Here is a 19,757-nt window from a genome sequence, read left to right on the forward strand (position 1 = left end):
ACAACATGGAGAATTTTTTTTTAACTTTTCCACCGAGTCTCCTTATATATTCCAGGAATGCTAAGGTTTGATGTATCAAGTGTTCCAATACTAAGAAATTCCAACTAATAACAGGACCAATAAAATTTATTAAGTATTATATTTACAACTATTTACATATCCCTTCCATAGATTAATATTAAAATAGACAATATACAATTTAAGAATTTTAATTCAAAGGCATTTTGTTGGAAAAAATAGGCTCTATTACGAGACCACCATATAAGAGAAAAAGGTTTTTTTTGTTTTACACAAAAATATTTTCAGTATAGGAAGTTGTAGGTATGGCATTACAACAGCAGACTAATATGAAGTATGATTTTGTAAATATTACAACAGTTTAGGTATCAGTTATTGAAGGGAAGGAGTTCAGAGTCCTGTGGAGCATGCAATACAGTTCAATCCTCTTACAGTTATGGTGATGAAACAAGCAGCTAAATCAAACGCATGCTATACAAAAGGGAACTGCCAACCAGGAACACACTACACTTAATAAAAACGACAACTTTGGTCCAATAAAACATTAGACAAAAACAGTTTTACAGTTAATATATCTATTTTATACAGGTTTGAACATTAATTACAAGACTATTTACATTTGCACAATATGTATAAAATAAATTATTTAAAAATGAAGACAATATTACATCTTTTTCCAAAAAGAATTCTGTACAGTAATTTACAAAACATCATAAGATTGATTCTTTTTCTCCAAGTCTTACACTTTCTTCCACAGGCTCTCTCATAATTTTTCTGTGGGAGTTCAACTGTTACTGAAGTTTCATAATACAAAGCTTTATAGCAGATTATAAGTATCGTTTGCTTTTTGGTGGATGTTTTAGTTATTTACAGCTTCCAGCGCTGTAAACTCACCAGGTTTTGTCATCTTTTTCAGCAATAAGCCATAAAGCTACAGGCAATTTTAAAACACAGATAACAGCAGTTACTGGGAATCTGAATTTAAAATCGGCATCCATCTTCTGTGTTTGAGCAAGTGTCTGTGCCACACTTCTCTGTAGGAACACCTGAATTATGGAGAAAGGTAGTATTCCACAGAATTAAGTGCTCTGTCTCAAAAGAAAAAATACCTTTGTGCATCACTGCACCTCAGTCTCCAGCTGTCCACGGCGAGGGACGAGCCAGGCGGTGCCGGCTGTCATATGGGTGTCAGTTCAAAGTCATCATTAACATCAACAAGAGGAACATAGAACTCCTGAATTTCATAAATGCTGATAGATTTGTAGGTAGCAGGATCGAGCTCTTGCAGTTTAAGCTGCCACTCCAGTCTCTGCACTGCGTTCAGCGCCGCTGCTTCGTGCTGCTGCCTCATCAAAAGGCACGTCTGGTTTGAAATTGAGAAAGAAGTTATTGAAGTATTTGAAAAAATATTATTGCAGCAAGTTTGAACACAGGAAAAGTCTCTAAGAGCCTCTCTGGTGATAGTAAATAATTCCCCCAGTATATATTTAGAAATTTGCAGAATATTTCATTACACTACATGGAAACAAAAGTTAGGTTTTTTCTATACTGATAGACCTTCCTTTGTGTTGCCTCCACAGAAGCCCATGATACTGCACACAAATCTATTCTTTATTCATCTCATCTTCATGTTGACATTAATTTTGGTTTGGTTTTTTTTTTTTTTAAGCAGAAAAACTAAGATGTGTACCTTTAATTTGTCAAATTTATCATCAACGTCTTGCAGCCATGACATGAACTGCCTTGCATTAAACCGATCCCTCACCGATGTTTTGCTATCATCAGTCTGCAAAAAACAAACATTTATTAAAACCTGATGATTCAATCTGAAACATTAAAACACAAAACCTACTCCGTGGGACATAAACAGTAAACAATCCCACAAACACTGCTTCCCATGGAAAAAGAGATTCAAAGTACAAAGGTATATGAAAATATAAATGTTGACCAACACTTCCCTCTGTGAGCCAGCTGCTCACTAAAAATGGGTATTTTCAGACTTCCTCAAGCTATTTATTGTGCTCTGGTTTTGAAATTTAGAATGGGAAGCTTAAGGATTTACACCTTAAAGTCTTAACTAATAAAAGATCCTTCCACAAAACTACTGTCTCTTTTTGCTCTTTAAAACACAGTATCAAATCAATATCCCTCATGGAAAAGCAAAAACATTAATAAAGGAAAAATTAAGCAGCCTTATTTAACTGACTACACAAGTATTGAAAGCAATTAAAAATATTTCCGCCATCACAATCCTCAAAAGGAGATTAAAAAATTGAGCAGACCTGTATTACGTCCTGCTTAATGAAATAGTTTTATTTTTAATTCCAACTTTTTCCAAAGGATTTGGAATGTTACATCTGTCCGCTGTGAAAAATTAGATATAGTCTATGCACAGTCCTAAAGCCAGACTATGCCAATCTAACATTTAAATTATAACCACTAAATACAAGAAGCTGCTGTTCCTCTTTCAAAGAGAAAAGAAGACACTGCAGGAATTTGTATACTGTAGCAGAAGGAACAAAAAGAAGCCCAACCAAATGTGCAAAGATTGACCTTTCTAGAGAACAAAATAAGTTGTTTGCTAATGAGGTAACAGGAAAATTGCAGGATGCACTACAGGACAATGTCTTCTTTTGCATCTACACTCTTCCCATTAAACAAATTTGAATCAAACCATCAAGCTGGTAGTATAAAACATTGATTTCAATTATATAAAAATGTATTTCATAATTTGCTGAATATTATATGCAATGTAGTTTCCTAAGAAAAATTACCACAGACCAAAACACAAAGTTGTTGAAGCAGTGAGGGGGAAGGAGAGGCATTTTATTGCTCTTGTTATTATATAGATGGTAAAAAAATGGCAGTACTTGGGGGGGGCACATCTCAACTTCTCCCCCAACAAGGATTCCTTTTGTTTCATAAATTCAAATACAGAATCAGCTTACTTAAAACAAATTGTAAAATGTTAACTACAAAAATGCACTTATGTGCACAACTCACATATTCCTCATCTCTAAAAAGCTCAAGGCCTCTGAATTGGAGCAGAAATAAAGCAAAGGATTTTCCGAATTTTGGAAGAGAAAAATTTTTGCCCTATCAGTTAGAAGTACTAAGGACATGATGCTTTAAAAATTTATCTGTGTGAAGCTTAAAATGAGACAACAATACAGTCTCCATAAACTGCTATCTCCTGCTGAATCACCTTGTAGGGCATAGCTCTAGTTCTTTAAAGGCTGGGTAAAAACGTAGCAACTGACTGAAAAAACACTGGAAGCTGTAATAATTCTATAAAGGGCTGTAGAACTAATGTAAAATCTCTCATATGTTGGAAATGTACGTGTTTCATTTTAAAATGCTCAACATCCAATGCACCAATACTTTTATTACACCCAAAATATCAACATTTCCTCCTTGCATTATGTGCTTCTCACAGCCACTGTAACAGGTATCAAATGTTGGTTCTGTGTTTGCTAATTGGAAAAACTGTCCACTAAATACCAACACCACGAGATAATTTTATCTTAGAGATACAGCTGCAGCCAACTTTTGAGTGACAGTCCATACAACATACACAGATTGTGAAGCACATTTCTTATTTTATATGTTTTATTCAGGACTAAATACTCACGCTGAACATGTAAATAACAGGGCACAAGTAAGTCATATAGAGTCTGAAGTAATTTTGAAAAAGGTTATTTCATCTGGTAGCATTCAACATTTCACTGCTGGTCATCTGTTTTTTATGGTACAGTTCTAGCAGCTGCCTTGTACAGAGGAGGGAAGTGTAATGTGGATACGTCCACAAACATCTCCAGAGTTCACAAACCAATTTCATCACTTCACACACTACTGCATTCCAATTATCTGGATTTCTGATAGATGTCATCTTCTGTGCTGATAATTTCTTTGCTCTTGTTTAAGCTATATTCATAAGCTTCAAAAACATGTTCTGTTTATGACTGAAATCTGTTTTTTATAACAAAATCAGCAGAGGAATGTTCTTATTTTATCCATCTCATAATTCCTGGATTTGAAAGAAAACCAGACACGGCAGAAAACAGAAAGAACACACACATACACACATATCCTCCCATTACTGTACACCCAATGGAGGCCTAATATAAGTAACAACCTATCATGGGCATAATCTTAATTCCAGGCAAATCCACGACAATTTTGCTATGGGAACAGAATTCTCTCTGAATACTTGAGCCAGGCTAGCAAGACCTTTTTGTCTGAAGCTGTGAAGGACAAATCTTTACCTGAGCATCTAGAGGCACGTTGTACACCTCAGCATCCAGCAGCACAGTGCAGGCACTGAAGGGCAGAGTTTGATTAGCCAAGGTCCTGGCTGCTCGGTAGTGAACACGTAAAACCTCTTGCTCATTAGAGACAATAAGCTTTTCCTAAATAAGATATCAACATATAGATATACATTTAGTAAGTTAAACATTCATACAAATATCCACTAATTCAAACATATCTTTTCAGGGCTTACACTTTTGAACACTGTGAGAAATTGCATGCTGAAGGTAGGAGGGGTTGTTCTTCTAATCAAATAGGAAATTGCAATTTGATGATGCAAAGATTGTCCCATGGATGTCAGAACTGAAAACACCTTCTCCTTAGCCCCAGCCTCCACTGATGGCTGAACGTTTCCACTTACTGAGGCAAGTCTTGGTTAATGAAGGTGGTGAAAGATGAAAGGTAGGAGGAGCATAGGCTTAGAATACACATTTGTGAATGTTAACTGTATGAAGCCTTTTCTCCAGGCACACTGGCCAAGCAAACTGAAGCAGAAATGCACTATTTGCATGATGATGTTTTTAAAAACAACATGCAATAACTCCCTAAATTCACATCGCATAAATATTCTTTCCTAAACTGAGACAACAAAAATACAACTCACTTGACAAAACTTGACTTACAATTCTATAAAGTGGATATAATTTGAAGAACAGCCTATATGAACAAAATAACTAGGCATATGTGTAATTTTTTAAGACACAGAAAAATGTTTGTATGTGTTTACTGCTCTACAATAAAATGGCTCTAATTTTTATCAAAATAAAAGAAGGTGCATTATAATATTATAATATATTTCCTGTTTTTCAGAAAACAGGAAAAGGACCACCTTTGCTTTGGTTAGAATCATAGAGTCTGTGCTGGAATGGACCTTAAAGATTATCTATCTACAACTCCCCAGCTGTGGGCAAGAACACCCTCCACTAGACCAGTTTGGTCAGGGCTCCCCACAGCCTGGCACTGCCAGGGATGGGGCATCCACAGCTTCTCTGGGCAACCTGTTCCAGTGCCTCACCACCTCACAATAAAGAATTTTTCTTAATATCTAATCTAAATTTCTCTCCTTTGGTTTACAACTGTACCTCCCCTTGTCTTATCACTATTTGCCTGTGTTAAAAGTCACTTTGCCTCTTTTTTACAAGCCCCTTTAAGTACTGAAAAGCACCAATGAAGTCTCCCAGGAGCCTTCTGTTATCCAGGCTGAACAGCCCAGGTTTCTCAGTCTGTTCTCCATAAGAGAGGTGCTCCAGTCCTCTCATCAGTTTCCTGGCCCTGCTCCGGACTCACTCCAACAGGTCCATGTCCTCTTTCCGCTGGGGACCCCAGGGCTGGATGCAGCACTCTAAGGGAGGGATGTCCCACCAGAGCAGAGGGACAGAATCCCCCCCCCTTGCCCAGCTGGCCAAAGTATTTTTAGTTGCAACTGATTTCTTTTCACTCAGAACTTGAACCACGTTTACAATTTCTGTGCTACTTATTTAATACTCTTCACTGAAATACTAAATTCAAGAAAAACTCCTCCCTCAGCTGAGTTTGTTAAGTCACATCGGAACTGTCAATTGAAAAAGTAACACACTGGGTTTGATGTGGCAGCTCCTTGTGTAACTATGTGGAAATCCTTGTGATGCATCCCTGTCTGTGCCCACAAGTTATCTGGCCACAATATTGGCATCTAAAGCTAGGTTACCAAGGAAAAAGGGCAACCTAAAATTACAGAATACTCATAAACCAGGAATATTTTCTCTGTTTCTGTGCTCAAAATCAGCGATGACTACAGATGTAACTCTAATATAATGTTAGGCAGTTTCTGAGCAGAATACTGCCAAACATGTTTCAGTCTTACAGCCACACACGTCTCCTCTCAATAAAGAATTTACTTTATCTTCAATTCTTTTAACTAAGTCAATTTGGATCTGAAGTCTACAATCATCATTAGCTTTTAAAATGACAGTGTGAAGCTTCCTTCCCACTGCTTCTAGGATAAATCTGGGACACAACTCAGAGCAATTAACAGAAAAAAGCTGTTGTCTTACCAACTTGAGGGTTCTGCTAACAGCTGTTCAAACCATTTTGCCCCCCCTACTTCGAAGTTTCTCCAATTAATAAATTTGGATAGACAGAAGATTACTTCTAAGCATTGTTAAATTAAGAAAAATGTAGTCTGTTTGTTGAAAAGGCAAAAAATCCTAAAGCTTAAATCCAGGACATAAAAAATAAATTATTCTCACCCTTTCAATACTGTGCTGTAAACGCAGTTTCATCCTTACAACCTCCTGTTGTTTAAATAGCTCCTTAAGTGGGTCCGACAGTGATGGAGGTGGTGTAATCTGTGGAAAAAGTTTTATAAATAATATAGTGAATGTGTATTTCACATGCTTAGCATTGCTTATGTGATCTATTAAAAAAAAACCCCAAGAAACAATAAGGCATTTTAAAAGAAAAATAATTTTACTTTTTTTAATTATGTGAATTCAACATGTTTGCAGTGTTTGCAGTAAAAGGTTTTAAGAATTCCATACCATAAAATTAATAAACCCAAGTGAAAACAGCATTTCAAGCTCTTTAGAGCTTTTAACCAGTCATTATCAGCATTCCATAGCTGTTCTTTTTAAAAGGCTATAGTGTAGAATATAGTAAGAATACAACTTGCTTCCTGTTCTGAAGATTCTTTAAAGCACAGCTGTTCGTTTTGAGAAGATAAAAACTGCCTAGCAAAAAGCAAGAAAAAAGTAAAAAAAAGTAAAGCATTGCTAAAAAAAAACCCCAACCCCTTCATATATTCATACAACAGCAACAGCATTTTATACTGCACAAAAGATAACCAACCATACTCCTAATCTTGCAATCATACAGAACACAAGAAAGCACAAAAAGTAGACTAGAGACCCAGACACTAGCTTGAAAAAGTGATTCTTCCTGTCAGTTATTTAAGTAAGTTTTTAAAAAACCTTATTCCTTGGAAAGAAAATAATTTTAAAAAATCAAATAGACTTGAGTGACATATCAATGCTGTTACTGATTTGCTATACTATAAACATTTTGCATCTTCAGTCAATTACAGTAAACATCCAGAATTACTGTCTGGTCTGAGCTGTAATGAAAAACATTGAGAAGGCACCCGGAGCCCTCCTGGCAACTGCAGAAATCAGATGCTTTTTCAGAAGTAAATAATAAACTTCTTGGGAGTTTTAAGGCTCCACCCAAAGTTCACTTTCCTTTATGCCAGCTCTATCTGACAGTTCAGCATGGGTTTTAACACCTGACAGATGTAAGAGCACTGATACTGCTTTGCAAAGACCCATTCAAACTACATGAAACACTGCCTACTACCACTGATACTCAAAAACTACAGCTCAAATACATACCTGCAGTTACTATACCCTGCCTCATACCTAACACAAGCAGAAAGATAAATAACTCTTTTCAATAAAATAGATCCTTCAACTGCCAAGAAGAAATAAATCCATTATGGAAATAAAGACACACTGTAGGTTAAACTAGATTATTAGTATCAATCTTGCACCTATACACTCCAGCAATGAAGTGATTTATCTACCAGAAATGCTTGAATTAGTATTATATTGGAAAATTATTTCGGGACATTTTTTTTCCCAATTGGAAGTTAGCCAGTGCCTCTGGAATTATAGCACATAATCTGAATAACTGATTGCAGTCAATTCCTTAAATTATTATATTGTATAAAATGACATTCAACTCCTTCACATTTCAAACTACAAAACAAGATACACTTCATTTTTCTAAGTGAAAACAGTTTGGTTCTCAAACCAGTAATGTTTATGGCATGTCATTTTGTGTAAAACAGCAGTATTAAAAACAAATACACCTCCTATAGTCTATTTTTCTTGAAGATTTTGCATTCATGTACAGTACAATAGTGCTGTCACAGTCTTTCAATGAAATAAGACAAGATGCTTGTAAATAATATCAAGCTTTAGTTTCAAGAAACCCAAAACATCTCCCAAAATCTCCATTATTTTGCTTGCAGAAAAGCACACAGATAAGAAGCAAGACAGAGTATCTAAATAAGCTTTGGGTTTATGCACATGGATTTTCCAGAAATAAAAATTTCAGAGCTGGCAAGCATCCTTATCACTTGAACAATTTCAGAGAATCACAGAATGGTCTGGGTAGGAAGGGACCTCAGGGGTCATGGAGTTCCAAGCCCCCTGCCATGAGCAGGGATGCCACCCACTAGACCAGGGTACTCAAGGCCCCATCCAATCTGGCACTGAACACTTCCAAGGATGAGGTATCTACAGTTTCTCTTGGCAACCTGCTCCAGTGTCTCACCACTCTCACAGTGAAGAATTTTTTCCTACTACCTAATCTAAACCTCTCTCAGTTTGAAGATGTAATGTCCTTGTAATGTCACTACATTTCAAATATTTTTAAATGTTATGCCCTTAAATTTACAGACAGTTTGATTGTGCAACAGAAATAAGAATCAACATCATAGAAATAACCTGACAAGGAGCTGATCATCTAGACAGCAGAGCTGTGTGGTATTCTATTTAAATGTGTAGAACTCTGTTTCAGCAGATTATGCTCAGTCCTGAACACAGATTATGTTCAGACTTGTGTGACACTGACAGGTCTCCATGACCCCAGAGATCCCTATTGCCACCGGATACATTCATAAACTCTTCACTCCCGCCCAGCCCAGCACCACCTGCCAAAATACTACGTTTGGTTACAGTCATTTATGGAATTTTCTGGTTTTTCCTCTCTTCTTGGAAACTTGGGAAGGGTGAGCCTCAGATCCTTAGGAGTCTGAACACAGGATTAGGGCAGTTGCACACCACCTGCTGGAAATTCCAGCTTGTGAAGCAGCACTGGATTCAGACAAAGGAAATTGGTTTCTTTGAGACCAGAAAGTCTGACCTAAAGGCTCTGAGGCAGGAACAGCCAGAGGAGCCTCCTGGACCTTCCAGTCAAAGAAACAACTACTACACAGAACACAAAAAACTGTGTAGGGAAAATACAAACACATAAGTTGGACTTGTAAGAACAGAGCATGAAACTGAACACCACAATAAAAAAGGTGCCCTCTGTTTTGCATAACCAAAGCATCAAACTATTTTAAGGGCCCAGACTCCATAGAGAAGAGAGAGAAGCAAACGGGCCCTGCCTGCTTCAGAGAATTCTCTTTTTCCAGTCTGAGAAATGACCCAGAAGAGCCAGACAGATCTTGGCCTTGTGCCTCTGCTCCACCTCCCTTGGAGCCAGCCATTAGGGCAGGTTTGATTGGCCAGAGTTCACGTTCAAGGCATGCCCTTCCCATCTCCAACACATCAAAATCCATCAGCAACTTTCCTGCAGGCCTTGCATGCTTCAAAACAAATCCAGCTACAGCATCAACTCTTCACTCTATAAACCTTCAATCTCTATTTTGCCTGCTACAAACCTCCACTCTTCTATGTCATCCAAACAACTGGCCTGCTCTAATGCTCTGTTTCATGTATTTTGAAAACAAGTTTCTAGTAATACCCTTAAAAGTAGATCTTACTACTTGAGTTTCTACAGCAATGCCAGGGAGACTGGACAGAATCCCCTTTACTAAAAACACATCTGCTAGATAGGCACAGGAGGATGGCAGTGAATCATCCTGGCACCTTCTCTCAGGAGACAATACAGATAAAGATGACTGAGCCCTGTAGAACATGGAATAACCTGAAACGCAACAGAGCCAAGTACAATTGAAATTTCTCTGTTAGAAGAACCAGATTTGTTTCCTTCTATTTTGAACTGACCTGATGTCTCCTACCTTATGTTTTGTATTTGTACTGGTGAGAGAGAAGCCATAATTCATACATGAATATCCTCACAGCCTTAGGTGATCCGGGCTGTAAGTTACAATGTATAATCAAGGCTGTGGAAACAAGGTTTTTGCACACCATCTCCTGGCTCCCACCTACAGCATGTCTGAAGTTCATGAGATAAACCACAATGCATCATTAGAATTCCAATGCAAAGAGCAGTAAACACACTGTTCCATACACCAACCATTCCAAGTCTCAGTATCAGAGCTAAATATGCAGTCTCCACACAGACCTACACAAAGGATATCTGTAACACAGCAATAATTAAAGAAAGAGTATCTACTTTCTCTCCATGTAAATTGATGAGGCAAAAATTTGATTAACAGAGAATCATTAGAGAATTGAAGGAAAAAACTGCAAAACAAACATGACAAAAAGGTATTTTTACAGTTGCTTATTAAATTCTGCATTATAGGGATAACAATACACTATTAATATTTCAGAGAGACTAAGCCTAGTCTTTATTTTCACTTTATTGGACAATATGTACAAGAAAAAAACACTCATTTCTGAGAATGAAATGATCCTTGGTTTAGCAATTCCCCTGTTCACAGTATTTGTAACAGGAATTATTATGACTGTGACTTTCAGTGGTGACAAAATAAAATCATTAGACTGTGTACACAAGCAAATTCTGCCAGTAAGTTAAATCTGAATTATTACTAGTGTTTTAAGCAATATTTTTTTTCTGAAAGGAAACCTGAGAAGTTTTATCAAAATTGTACACAAGTGACAGTAATTAAATAAAGCACTTAGTCATATTGGAGATTTTTTAGACAAGCAAAACTGAATTGCTTAGAGTATCTTCTTATTTAGAGCAAAACTCATGCTTTTTCTTACACTTTAACTCTAATGAAAATAATCACCAATTTCCCAATAATTTATTTTGGCTTCTCAAAATTTATTATCTTCCTTTTTGCTTCTAGGAACTTGAAATAAAAAGTTCCACCTGTTTTCTCTACTATCTGTAGAATATAACCAGGAGCATCAAAGTATATACAAAACAATTAACTGTTTAAAATATCATTACCATCAGAACATGTATGTGTAAGGAAGTAAACCAGAAATCTAAATGAGACAAAAATCAGTAACTGTAATCCTTCAACTACATACTCACATTTCTATCAACCTTATTTAAAGAGGCTTTTCTTTTCAATGATTAATTAAAAGCCATTGAGAATAGGAAGCACTTATCCATCTCTGACATTTTCTGAACCTGTTACCTGAGATTTTGCTCTCCAATACCTAAATTTATTTTCATTAACTGCAGAGCTCCTATTATACACAGCAATAGAGACAGGAAGGAATTATAAGGCAGTGCTTTAATATCAAGTCAAAACTCTGTCCTCCTTATGGTGTCTACACACGTTGCCATTTATGATTGGGAATTGAATTCTATTGCTCAGGTAGGAGATGGGCCAGGGAAAAATATATTCCAGGTTTCTCTACTTTCCACTTATCCCAAATTAAGCACTGAAGTGTGATTTCAAAGCAGTAAGCTGTAGCTCGGAAACAGTATGTACTTGACTAGCAGCAGCTTTAAAAATATGAAATCTGTGCCTCCAGTGATAAAGATGTTACAAAAGCTGCAACAGCTTCTGTAACATTGAGAAAGATTTGCAGACTTGGGAAGGCTGACAGCCTGGAACATCGTGGTAAAGCTTACCATATACCCTTGTTCACCTACAGACCTTGCAAAAGGTCTTACCCACATTCTTTCTTAGACTGTAACTGGCCTAGTAATTCCCAAAAAATGAGAACAAATAGCTTGTGTAGGGAATTAAGACTAGCTGCATAATGAAGCAAAAAAGTAAATTTTAAAATTTACACATTAAACTTCTGTTCATTGCTTCATCAAAAATTCCTCAACTCTACTGGAAAAAGCTAAAGGTTTTTACTCTCAAGTAAGGCTGAGTTATCTTAGATGAGCTGACATAATAACTTGATCATTCAAAAATGGAGATCTTAGACCTAAACAAGGGTCTCTGAACTACAGATGTTCTTCAGTAAAAAGGAAAAAAACCTTGACATATATTTAATAAAATTATGAACACTTTAGATTGATGGATTACAAAAGCCAGGACACAGCAGATTACATCTGCTGCATTTGAGATAGCTGGCAGGCTATCCTGCTTAAAATATTGGCAATAAAACATTTGGCAATGGACTTGGTATTTTTTTTTAAGCACTGCATGTCCACCCCCCTCCAAACAAAACAGCTTTGACTAATTAGCTTTAACGAAATTATTGACAGCAGAAATTCAGAGAAGCTCTCAATAATTTACTTCACTTCTGAAAGAGCAGGCTTTACATACTTGGAAATATAGTACTTGTCTGTGTGCCCTTGACATGGTTTGTCTTACAGTGACTGAAACCACTGTTTGTATTTCCAGTGAATGGGGCTTTTACATATGATGCTATTAATCAATATTAGTTGACATGTATCAGCTTACTGCTTCCGGCAGAATATTCAGAAGCAAGTTAGGAAGAATATGGAAGCTACAAAAACAAAACCAAAACATGCCTTTCCATTGCACTGCATATTGAAAGACCATGTTACTTACAGTTGGGATGCATATCTTGCTCAGGGGATTGCCATCCAGCAGGTAGGAGCCATTGAAGGTCACATATTCATCGTAATATTGAGGCGCCTGAGGAATAACACTGCACAGCAATTTACGCTTCTCTTCTATTTTCTTCCTTATGTGCAAGTATTCAAAATAGGGGTTTGCTCTCTCTGAACTGTACGGCTGAATCTCTTCAAGTTTCAAAGAATCAACAATAGCTGCCAGTGACTGCTGGGTTTTCTCCTTGGCCTGCAGCAAAGAAGGGTTTGCTTGCGCAGGCTGAGGCACGCGTGACACCTTCCTTTTACGTGGATGATGTACCTGAACATCATCATCTTCAGTTAATCTAATTCTTGCTTTCATAGATGCTGACGATTCAGACTCTTTTTCTAATGTTTGTGTACAGCCAAGAGGATTCTGCTTGCCCTGGTTAGCAAGCAAATTTGCTCTGTTCCTCGTGATTCTTTGAGGTACTTCTTGCTGTTCCATCTTCTGATCCTCAGCAACTTCTTCTTCTACTTTAACTATTTGGCTGTATTTATGCACCTCTTCCTGTATAATCTGTTGTGAACTATTTTCCAAATTGGATATAGAGGAGTACTGTGGTGGGTCATCCTCCAACACATTTCCTCTGTCTGCAGTGCAGGGGCTTTTATTAACCAATTCATTTGTAATTCCCTTTGACATTCCTGAACTTAGTTCACAGAGATCAGCATTGGCTTTACTATCAACAATGTGCACAGAGACTAACTTTTCTTGTTGATCTTTTTCATTTCTAATATCTGAACTATCTGCTGTGTTACCATCCACTTCACTCAGGGCATTCTTACAAACAACTCTACTGAATGAGCTCATGTTTAACTGTGAACTGCTATCACTTTCAGGAGTATCCTTCTCTAATGGTAAATCATTCACCTTTTCATAGCTCTGAGAAACATCATTTGCAGAGCTCTCAGAATATACAGCCACAGGTGCATCAGTCTTCCTGAAGTTTGAAGGGGAGAAAGCGTTTTCCAGCTCTCTGGTACTAGTAGTATCTGTTTCCAAAGCAGAAGTTGCAGTCTGAACTAGATTTTGCTGCTGTACTAATGATGAATCTTGACTGATAATGCCTGGTAAAGAAACGTGTTTTGACACAACTGGAAGTGGCTGGATAGGTAAAGAACAAGGAGATTGTGAAGGCAAAACTGATGCAGATTCTTGAGAACTGGAACTTCCCTTAATTTCAGGGTGCTGAGGCAAAAAATCAGATACTTGTTGCTCTTTTAATGTCCTGCTCTCAGAATTATGCACTGCTACAATGCTTTTAGCATCTTGCTCTGGTACACCACAGCCTGAGCTGTTAAAGTCATTGTTTAATGAATTAAGTCTGTCAAAAGGCACATCCCACAATTTGGTTTGCTGAGTCACACCCCTTTGACTACATGGTTCTAAATGCATGTTAGGGTCTTCTGAAGGGCTCATCTGAGCAGTATCTTTAATGGTACTTGTCCCCGTTGTTGCCTGCTTGTTGCTAACAGCTCTGCTGGGAGATGATGTGAGGTTTGACTGCAGAACAGCCACACTGCTTTGAAAATCTCTTTCGAGCATGCTGCACAGTAGCTCTGGTTTAGGAGAAGTGCTATTGTAAGTCTGAACTGACGGCAAAGTGTTCTGGTTGTTTTCTTCTGATGTTCGAGGCTGTTTGCTGTGCTCAGAAACTGCAGCAGGCATGCTGCATCTTCGAATCTCTGTAACAGGCCTACACTCATTTAAAACCAGCTTAACATCTTCAGCAGATGCTGATCTCACATACATTTGTGGGAGCCGGTTCGTGAAAGGCGGCTTAATGCGATCTGGCAACTCAGCAAGACCATCGGCCTCTTTTTCCACAAGGGCTGGTGATTTGGCACTTGCCAAAAATGGTGACTGTGAAAAAGACATTTGGGAATCAGAACCTTCTGGCATAAAGTCCGAATCATATTCGATTACAGGCCTTGGAGTAGTCACTGTGGTATGGCAAGAATCCTCAGAGCTCGCAACAGAAACCATGGACACGGACCTGGAGCTCAGCCCCATCTTTTCATTTTCTGATCTGGGGGATCTATTTAAATTATCTAAAGCCAATGAAGCCTTTGCAACACTGACACTTCTTGTATCTACTGACTGTGATCTATTACTTGTAGCATCTTTCTGCTGTTTTTCCTTCATACAAACATCTGGCAACTCGGAACTTTTGGAACGAATCAGTTCTTTGCCTTTTACTTCAGTGAATGAGTGCTTGGGTTTTTCCTTCATTTTGTTATGCTCTGAACAAGTGCGGTTTCTCAAACGTTCCTTCTCTTTCTGTTTTATTTTTTCTTTATGCTTTCTATGCCACTGTTCTATTTCCAGATCTTTAAGGCTAAGCATTCTTTCGAAACTAGTTTGCATTAAATCATCATTGACTAATCTTTTTTCTTTAGGCCGAGCATCCTTCGATGCAGGAGCTGGTTTAGGCTTAAGTTTCTCATGTTCAAGTTTTAGTTTCAGCAAACTACTTTGATGCAGTTTATCTTTGTGCTTATCCCTCTCTTTGTATCTGTCTATATCTTTATCTTTTTTATCTTTCTCTCTACCATCTGGAGTTTTCAACAAATCATCTTTTGGTTTGTCTTTCAAAGATGACAGTTTGTCATGAACTGTTTTATTACTTTCGGTAATAGTGCATCTCCTTTCCTCTTGCATATGTTTCGAGCTTGCTGAGGATGAGGCCTCCTTGTCTTTGGATTTGTCTTTTTTTTCAAATTCCTTTTCTTTGGTTCTACTTTTTTCTGATTTAGTATATTCAGATTCTTTTTCAGACTGTTTGACTTTTCTTTCAGTACAGTGTTTTTCTTTGCTTTCAGCCCAGTGTCTGTCTTTATCAGCCTTTTCTTTATCATGCTTCTTATCAGTTTTTTCTTTATTTCTTTCCTTGTCATCAACTTTTTTAAGAGCACCCATGCTTTTTATTTTATCATTTTCCTTATGGCACCTTTCTGCTTGCTGAAAACTGGACTTCTCTTTTCCTTTCTCTGTATTCTCATTTATTTCTGCTTTATCCTTCTCCATTTTGTATTCATGCTTTAACTTTTTCTCTTTTTCTCCATGTTTTCTTTCTATCTTTTCAAAATCTTTTTCTTTGATTGAGAATCGCTTTTCTGTCTTCTCTTTATTTTCCTTTAAATTCTTTTCCTGCTTTTCAGTATCTGTTTCTCTTTCTACTACATGCACGCTAGCTGCCTCATCTTTAACACCAAAACAGAACAATTCAATTTCTTTATCTGCAAGCATAACATCTTTTTCTTCTTTTGTATCTTTTATTTTTTCATCCTTGAGAGACTTCTCATTTTCCTTTTTGCTCTTCTCTTTTTCTCTCTCATCTTTAATACTTCTCTCTTTCTGGAACTGTCTCTCCTTAACTAACTTATCTTCTTTTGCCACGGTTTTTTCTAGCTTTGATTTTCTGTCTGAAGAAAGAGATTCATGTTCCATATTTATCAGCATATCATCATTTTCATCACTTTTGAAAAAGTTCTCTTTCCAAAATTCTCTGTCAAACTCAATACTTCTTTGAACCTCTTTAACATTATCTTTATGTTTGTGTTTTTCTCTTTCCCCATCCTGTTCCTTTTTGTGCTTTTCCTTTTCTCTTTCTTTGTGCTTTAATTTATGTTTTTTAAGTGTTTTACCTTCCTTGTCAATTTTTCTCAAAGTATATTCTGAATTCTCAAATGTTGAGCTATTATCTTCCTCTTTAATTTTAGGACTAGATTTTTCACCAAATTCCAAGTGAAAATCCTTTTGATGATGCTTACTTTTTTCTTTGTGCTTGCAAGATTTGCCACTAGAACTTTCTACCACATAATCAGAATCAGTGTTGTGATCATACCGAACTAATTCAGACTGCAATGTTATTTCAGAACCTCCTGGTGATAAGCAAGTTTTGGTGTTCTCTTGCTTTAATGGTGTTGACTGCTTTTCACTTAACCCACAGGGATGCTTTGGAGATTTTCCAGCAGTGATATGAAACAGCTGTAAAGAAGAGTCTTCTTTTGAGGTGAAAGACTTCTTAAAGGTTTCTTCCTCTCTAGCTTTATCTAAAGAATCTAACCCAGAAGTAGCTATATTTGTTACTCTAGCATTTTCTTTTTCTTGCTTTACTTCTTGATTCTCTTTATTTTTGCTTTGATTTTTTACTTTCCTTTTAACTTTGCCCTTTTGCTTGTGCTCGTTTGTAACCATATATTCTTTCTTCATTCTGACATCAGAATTTGATGTCTCTGAAACAGAGCAAGGAGAGACCATTTTCTTGTCCTGCATTATTTCTTCATCTGAACTTTCAGAACTTGAATAGAGAACTCTAGACGGTTTCTGCTTTTTGTTTTTGAATGATTTTGAAAACACAACTTTTTCTTGTTTCACAAATAAGCTGGTCTTTTCAACTTCAGTCTCATCTTCTTTCCTTGGGTCTTTTCTAAGAATATGTTTGTCATCAATCATTTTTTTCATTTCATCATCATCATCATCTTTGAACTCATACTCATCTAGAGCAGATGGAAGTGGCGCCTTACTAGGGACCGTTTGTTTGCTGTTGTTGGCTACTGAGTCCTTTTCTGCTTCTGAATCAACATTCCCATCTACACTGGAAGGATTTACAGATGGAGCTTCTTCAGAATCTAGAGTAAGAAAGTGAAAATTAATTGAATACTGATGGAACACTTGTCACACTTCAGGACAAAAGAGTTCAGTTGAGCAGTCACCTCTTCACAAATGAAAAAAGAATAAAACCTATCTTAAACACACAGCAAAATTTCTCACTAGAATTAAGCTTTTTAAGAAAAAACAAAAGGTCATGAAATCAAAGTTCTCCCCTCCCTTTACAGCTTTCACTTAAGCATGTAAAAATACTGAATAATATTTATATCTAATAAACGTAATGCAATTTAAATTTTGAAAACCTCATCCATTGTGCGTAATTACTGTATAACCTGACTCTTTCTAAAGGACAATACCCTGCACACACTGTTGAGGAATCAGTTGCTAAATTGTAACAAGTTTCTATTACACATATGTAAAAATATTTGTCTTAAGATCAATGCTTTCACTAAGCTGAAGTTGATTCTGTGAAGTGATGCCACAACAGTCCCCTTAGAACAGAAGGATCATGCACTGCATTTCAGGTCATTCTAATGCCAAAAAAGCTAACACTACATCAGACCATAGGGCAATTTGACTTTTTTCCTTGAAGTATACTGAAACTTTGTCTAGAAAACATTCCTAGGGGGTAGTGTTTTATGTATTTGTCTGGGAAAGAGAAACCAACTTTTACAATCATGTGACATGATGCTTTTCTTCATGTGCTTTTCACAGACCACAGAATGGCTGAGGTTGGAAGAGACCTCTGGAGATCATCTTGTTCAACCCACCCTGCTCATGCCAGGACACCCAGAGCCAGCTGCCCAGGACCATGCCCAGAAAGCTTTTGAATTATCTCCAAGGAAAGAGACTCCACAGCCTCCCTGGACAACCTGTGCCACTGCTTGGTCATCCTCACAGTGAAAAAAATGTTTCCTGCTGCTCAGAGGAAGCTTCATGTGTTTCACTGCGTGCCCACTGCCTCTGGTCCTGCCACAAGTGACAAGAGACCAGCTCTGTCCTCCTTGCAACCTCCCCTCAGGTATTTTTATACATCAACAAGATTCTCCTGAGCCTTTGCTTTCCAGGCTCTTTGTCATGCTCCTGGCCCTTCCCTGGACTCTCTCCATGGTGTCAATGTCTCTCCTGTACTGGGGAGCCCAGAACTGGACCCAGCACTGCAGCTGTGGCCTCACCAGTGCTGAGCAGAGGGGGAGGATCACCTCCCTCAACCTGTTGGCCACATGCCTCCTGCTGCAGCCTGGGACACCACTGGCCTTTGTAGCAAGGGCACATTGCTGGCTCATGATCAACTTGGTGTTGTTCAGCATGAGCCAGGGCCATTTCTGCAAAGCTGCTTTTCCAGCTGGTCAGATCCCAACCTGCACTGCTGCTTGGATGGCTGTTCCTCATCAGCTGCAGGACTCTGCACTTCCCCTTGCTGAACTATATGAGATTCCCAGGAGCCCATTTCTCCAACACAGGAAGATTCCTCTGGATGGCAGCACAACTCTCTGATGCACCACCCACTCCTCCTTAGAATCCCCAGTTCTGTGTCATTAGGAAACCTCCTGATGGAACACTCTACCCCAGCCATTAATGAAGGTGTTAAACAGGAGTGGACACAGTACTGATACAAGGTACAGAGGCAGTTACTGGCTCCAAAAAACTTTGTGCCACCAATCACCACCATTCTGGCCTAGACGTCTAGACGTTCAGCCAGTTTTCAATCCACTTCATTTCTTTTACCTAAAAGATTCTGAATTGTTGAATATTCTGTGAAAGCCAAATGAAGAGTTCCTGTCTGGCACTCAAGTAAGTTACCCATGATCAAGAATCTTTTGCTTCTGAGGAGGCAACAATTCTTTCTGTGCTCCAAGAAGTGTTACATACTCCTCAATCTGCAGGAACACAGGAGAGACAAAGAATTATTGCCTCCACTTCAGCAACTTACTTACCTGGTCACCCACAGAAACCAGTGGTCCCACCCACTGGCAGGAACTTTTCTACACTGAGTAACTAAGTTACATCCATGTGAAACACTGACTTCTGATTGATCTACTAAAGATGGGAAGTGACTTTGGGGCTATTTTTTACCATGAAACGAACCATCTCAGAAACACACTGTATCGTAAAAAATATGGTATTTTCCTCTATATCTTTCTCCGGTAAAATCATCATTCTGGTATTGAGTTGATCTGCAAAGTGGGAATGGATTACTAAAGACAGAGAGAAAAGTAAAAAAAAAAAATAAAAATCAGAATATACATTTCAGGTAATTCAATTGAGAAATTTAACAAACTACCCCTAAAAATGTAAGTGAAAGACAATCAATTGTTACCTGCAGCAAGCCTTAATAGCTAACACTATACAAAAGATTAAGGTC

At 37.7% G+C, this 19,757-nt stretch overlaps 1 protein-coding gene across 5 annotated transcripts in view; it reads right to left on the reverse strand.

Moving 5' to 3' along the window:
• Nucleotides 1–104: 104 nt before the first annotated feature.
• The window catches only part of ANKRD12 (ankyrin repeat domain 12), a 59,418-nt gene continuing 39,765 nt past the window's right edge, over nt 105–19,757 (reverse strand). For 2 of the 5 annotated variants that reach the window (XM_058810201.1, XM_058810218.1), the window contains 5 exons: nt 12,731–17,412; nt 6,555–6,653; nt 4,284–4,427; nt 1,709–1,804; nt 105–1,381 (listed from right to left, as the gene is read on the reverse strand). In XM_058810201.1, the coding sequence (XP_058666184.1) occupies nt 1,196–1,381; nt 1,709–1,804; nt 4,284–4,427; nt 6,555–6,653; nt 12,731–17,412 (5,207 nt within the window). In that variant the 3' untranslated portion in view covers nt 105–1,195. Of the gene's footprint in view, nt 1,382–1,708; nt 1,805–1,838; nt 3,988–4,283; nt 4,428–6,554; nt 6,654–12,730; nt 17,413–19,120; nt 19,568–19,757 lie in introns of those variants that run through there. The other 3 variants (XM_058810227.1, XM_058810236.1, XM_058810210.1) reach the window with 3 other exon arrangements.

Source organism: Ammospiza caudacuta, chromosome 1 (genome assembly GCF_027887145.1).
Source record: "Ammospiza caudacuta isolate bAmmCau1 chromosome 1, bAmmCau1.pri, whole genome shotgun sequence".
In the NCBI taxonomy this organism is placed as follows: Eukaryota; Metazoa; Chordata; class Aves; order Passeriformes; family Passerellidae; genus Ammospiza; species Ammospiza caudacuta.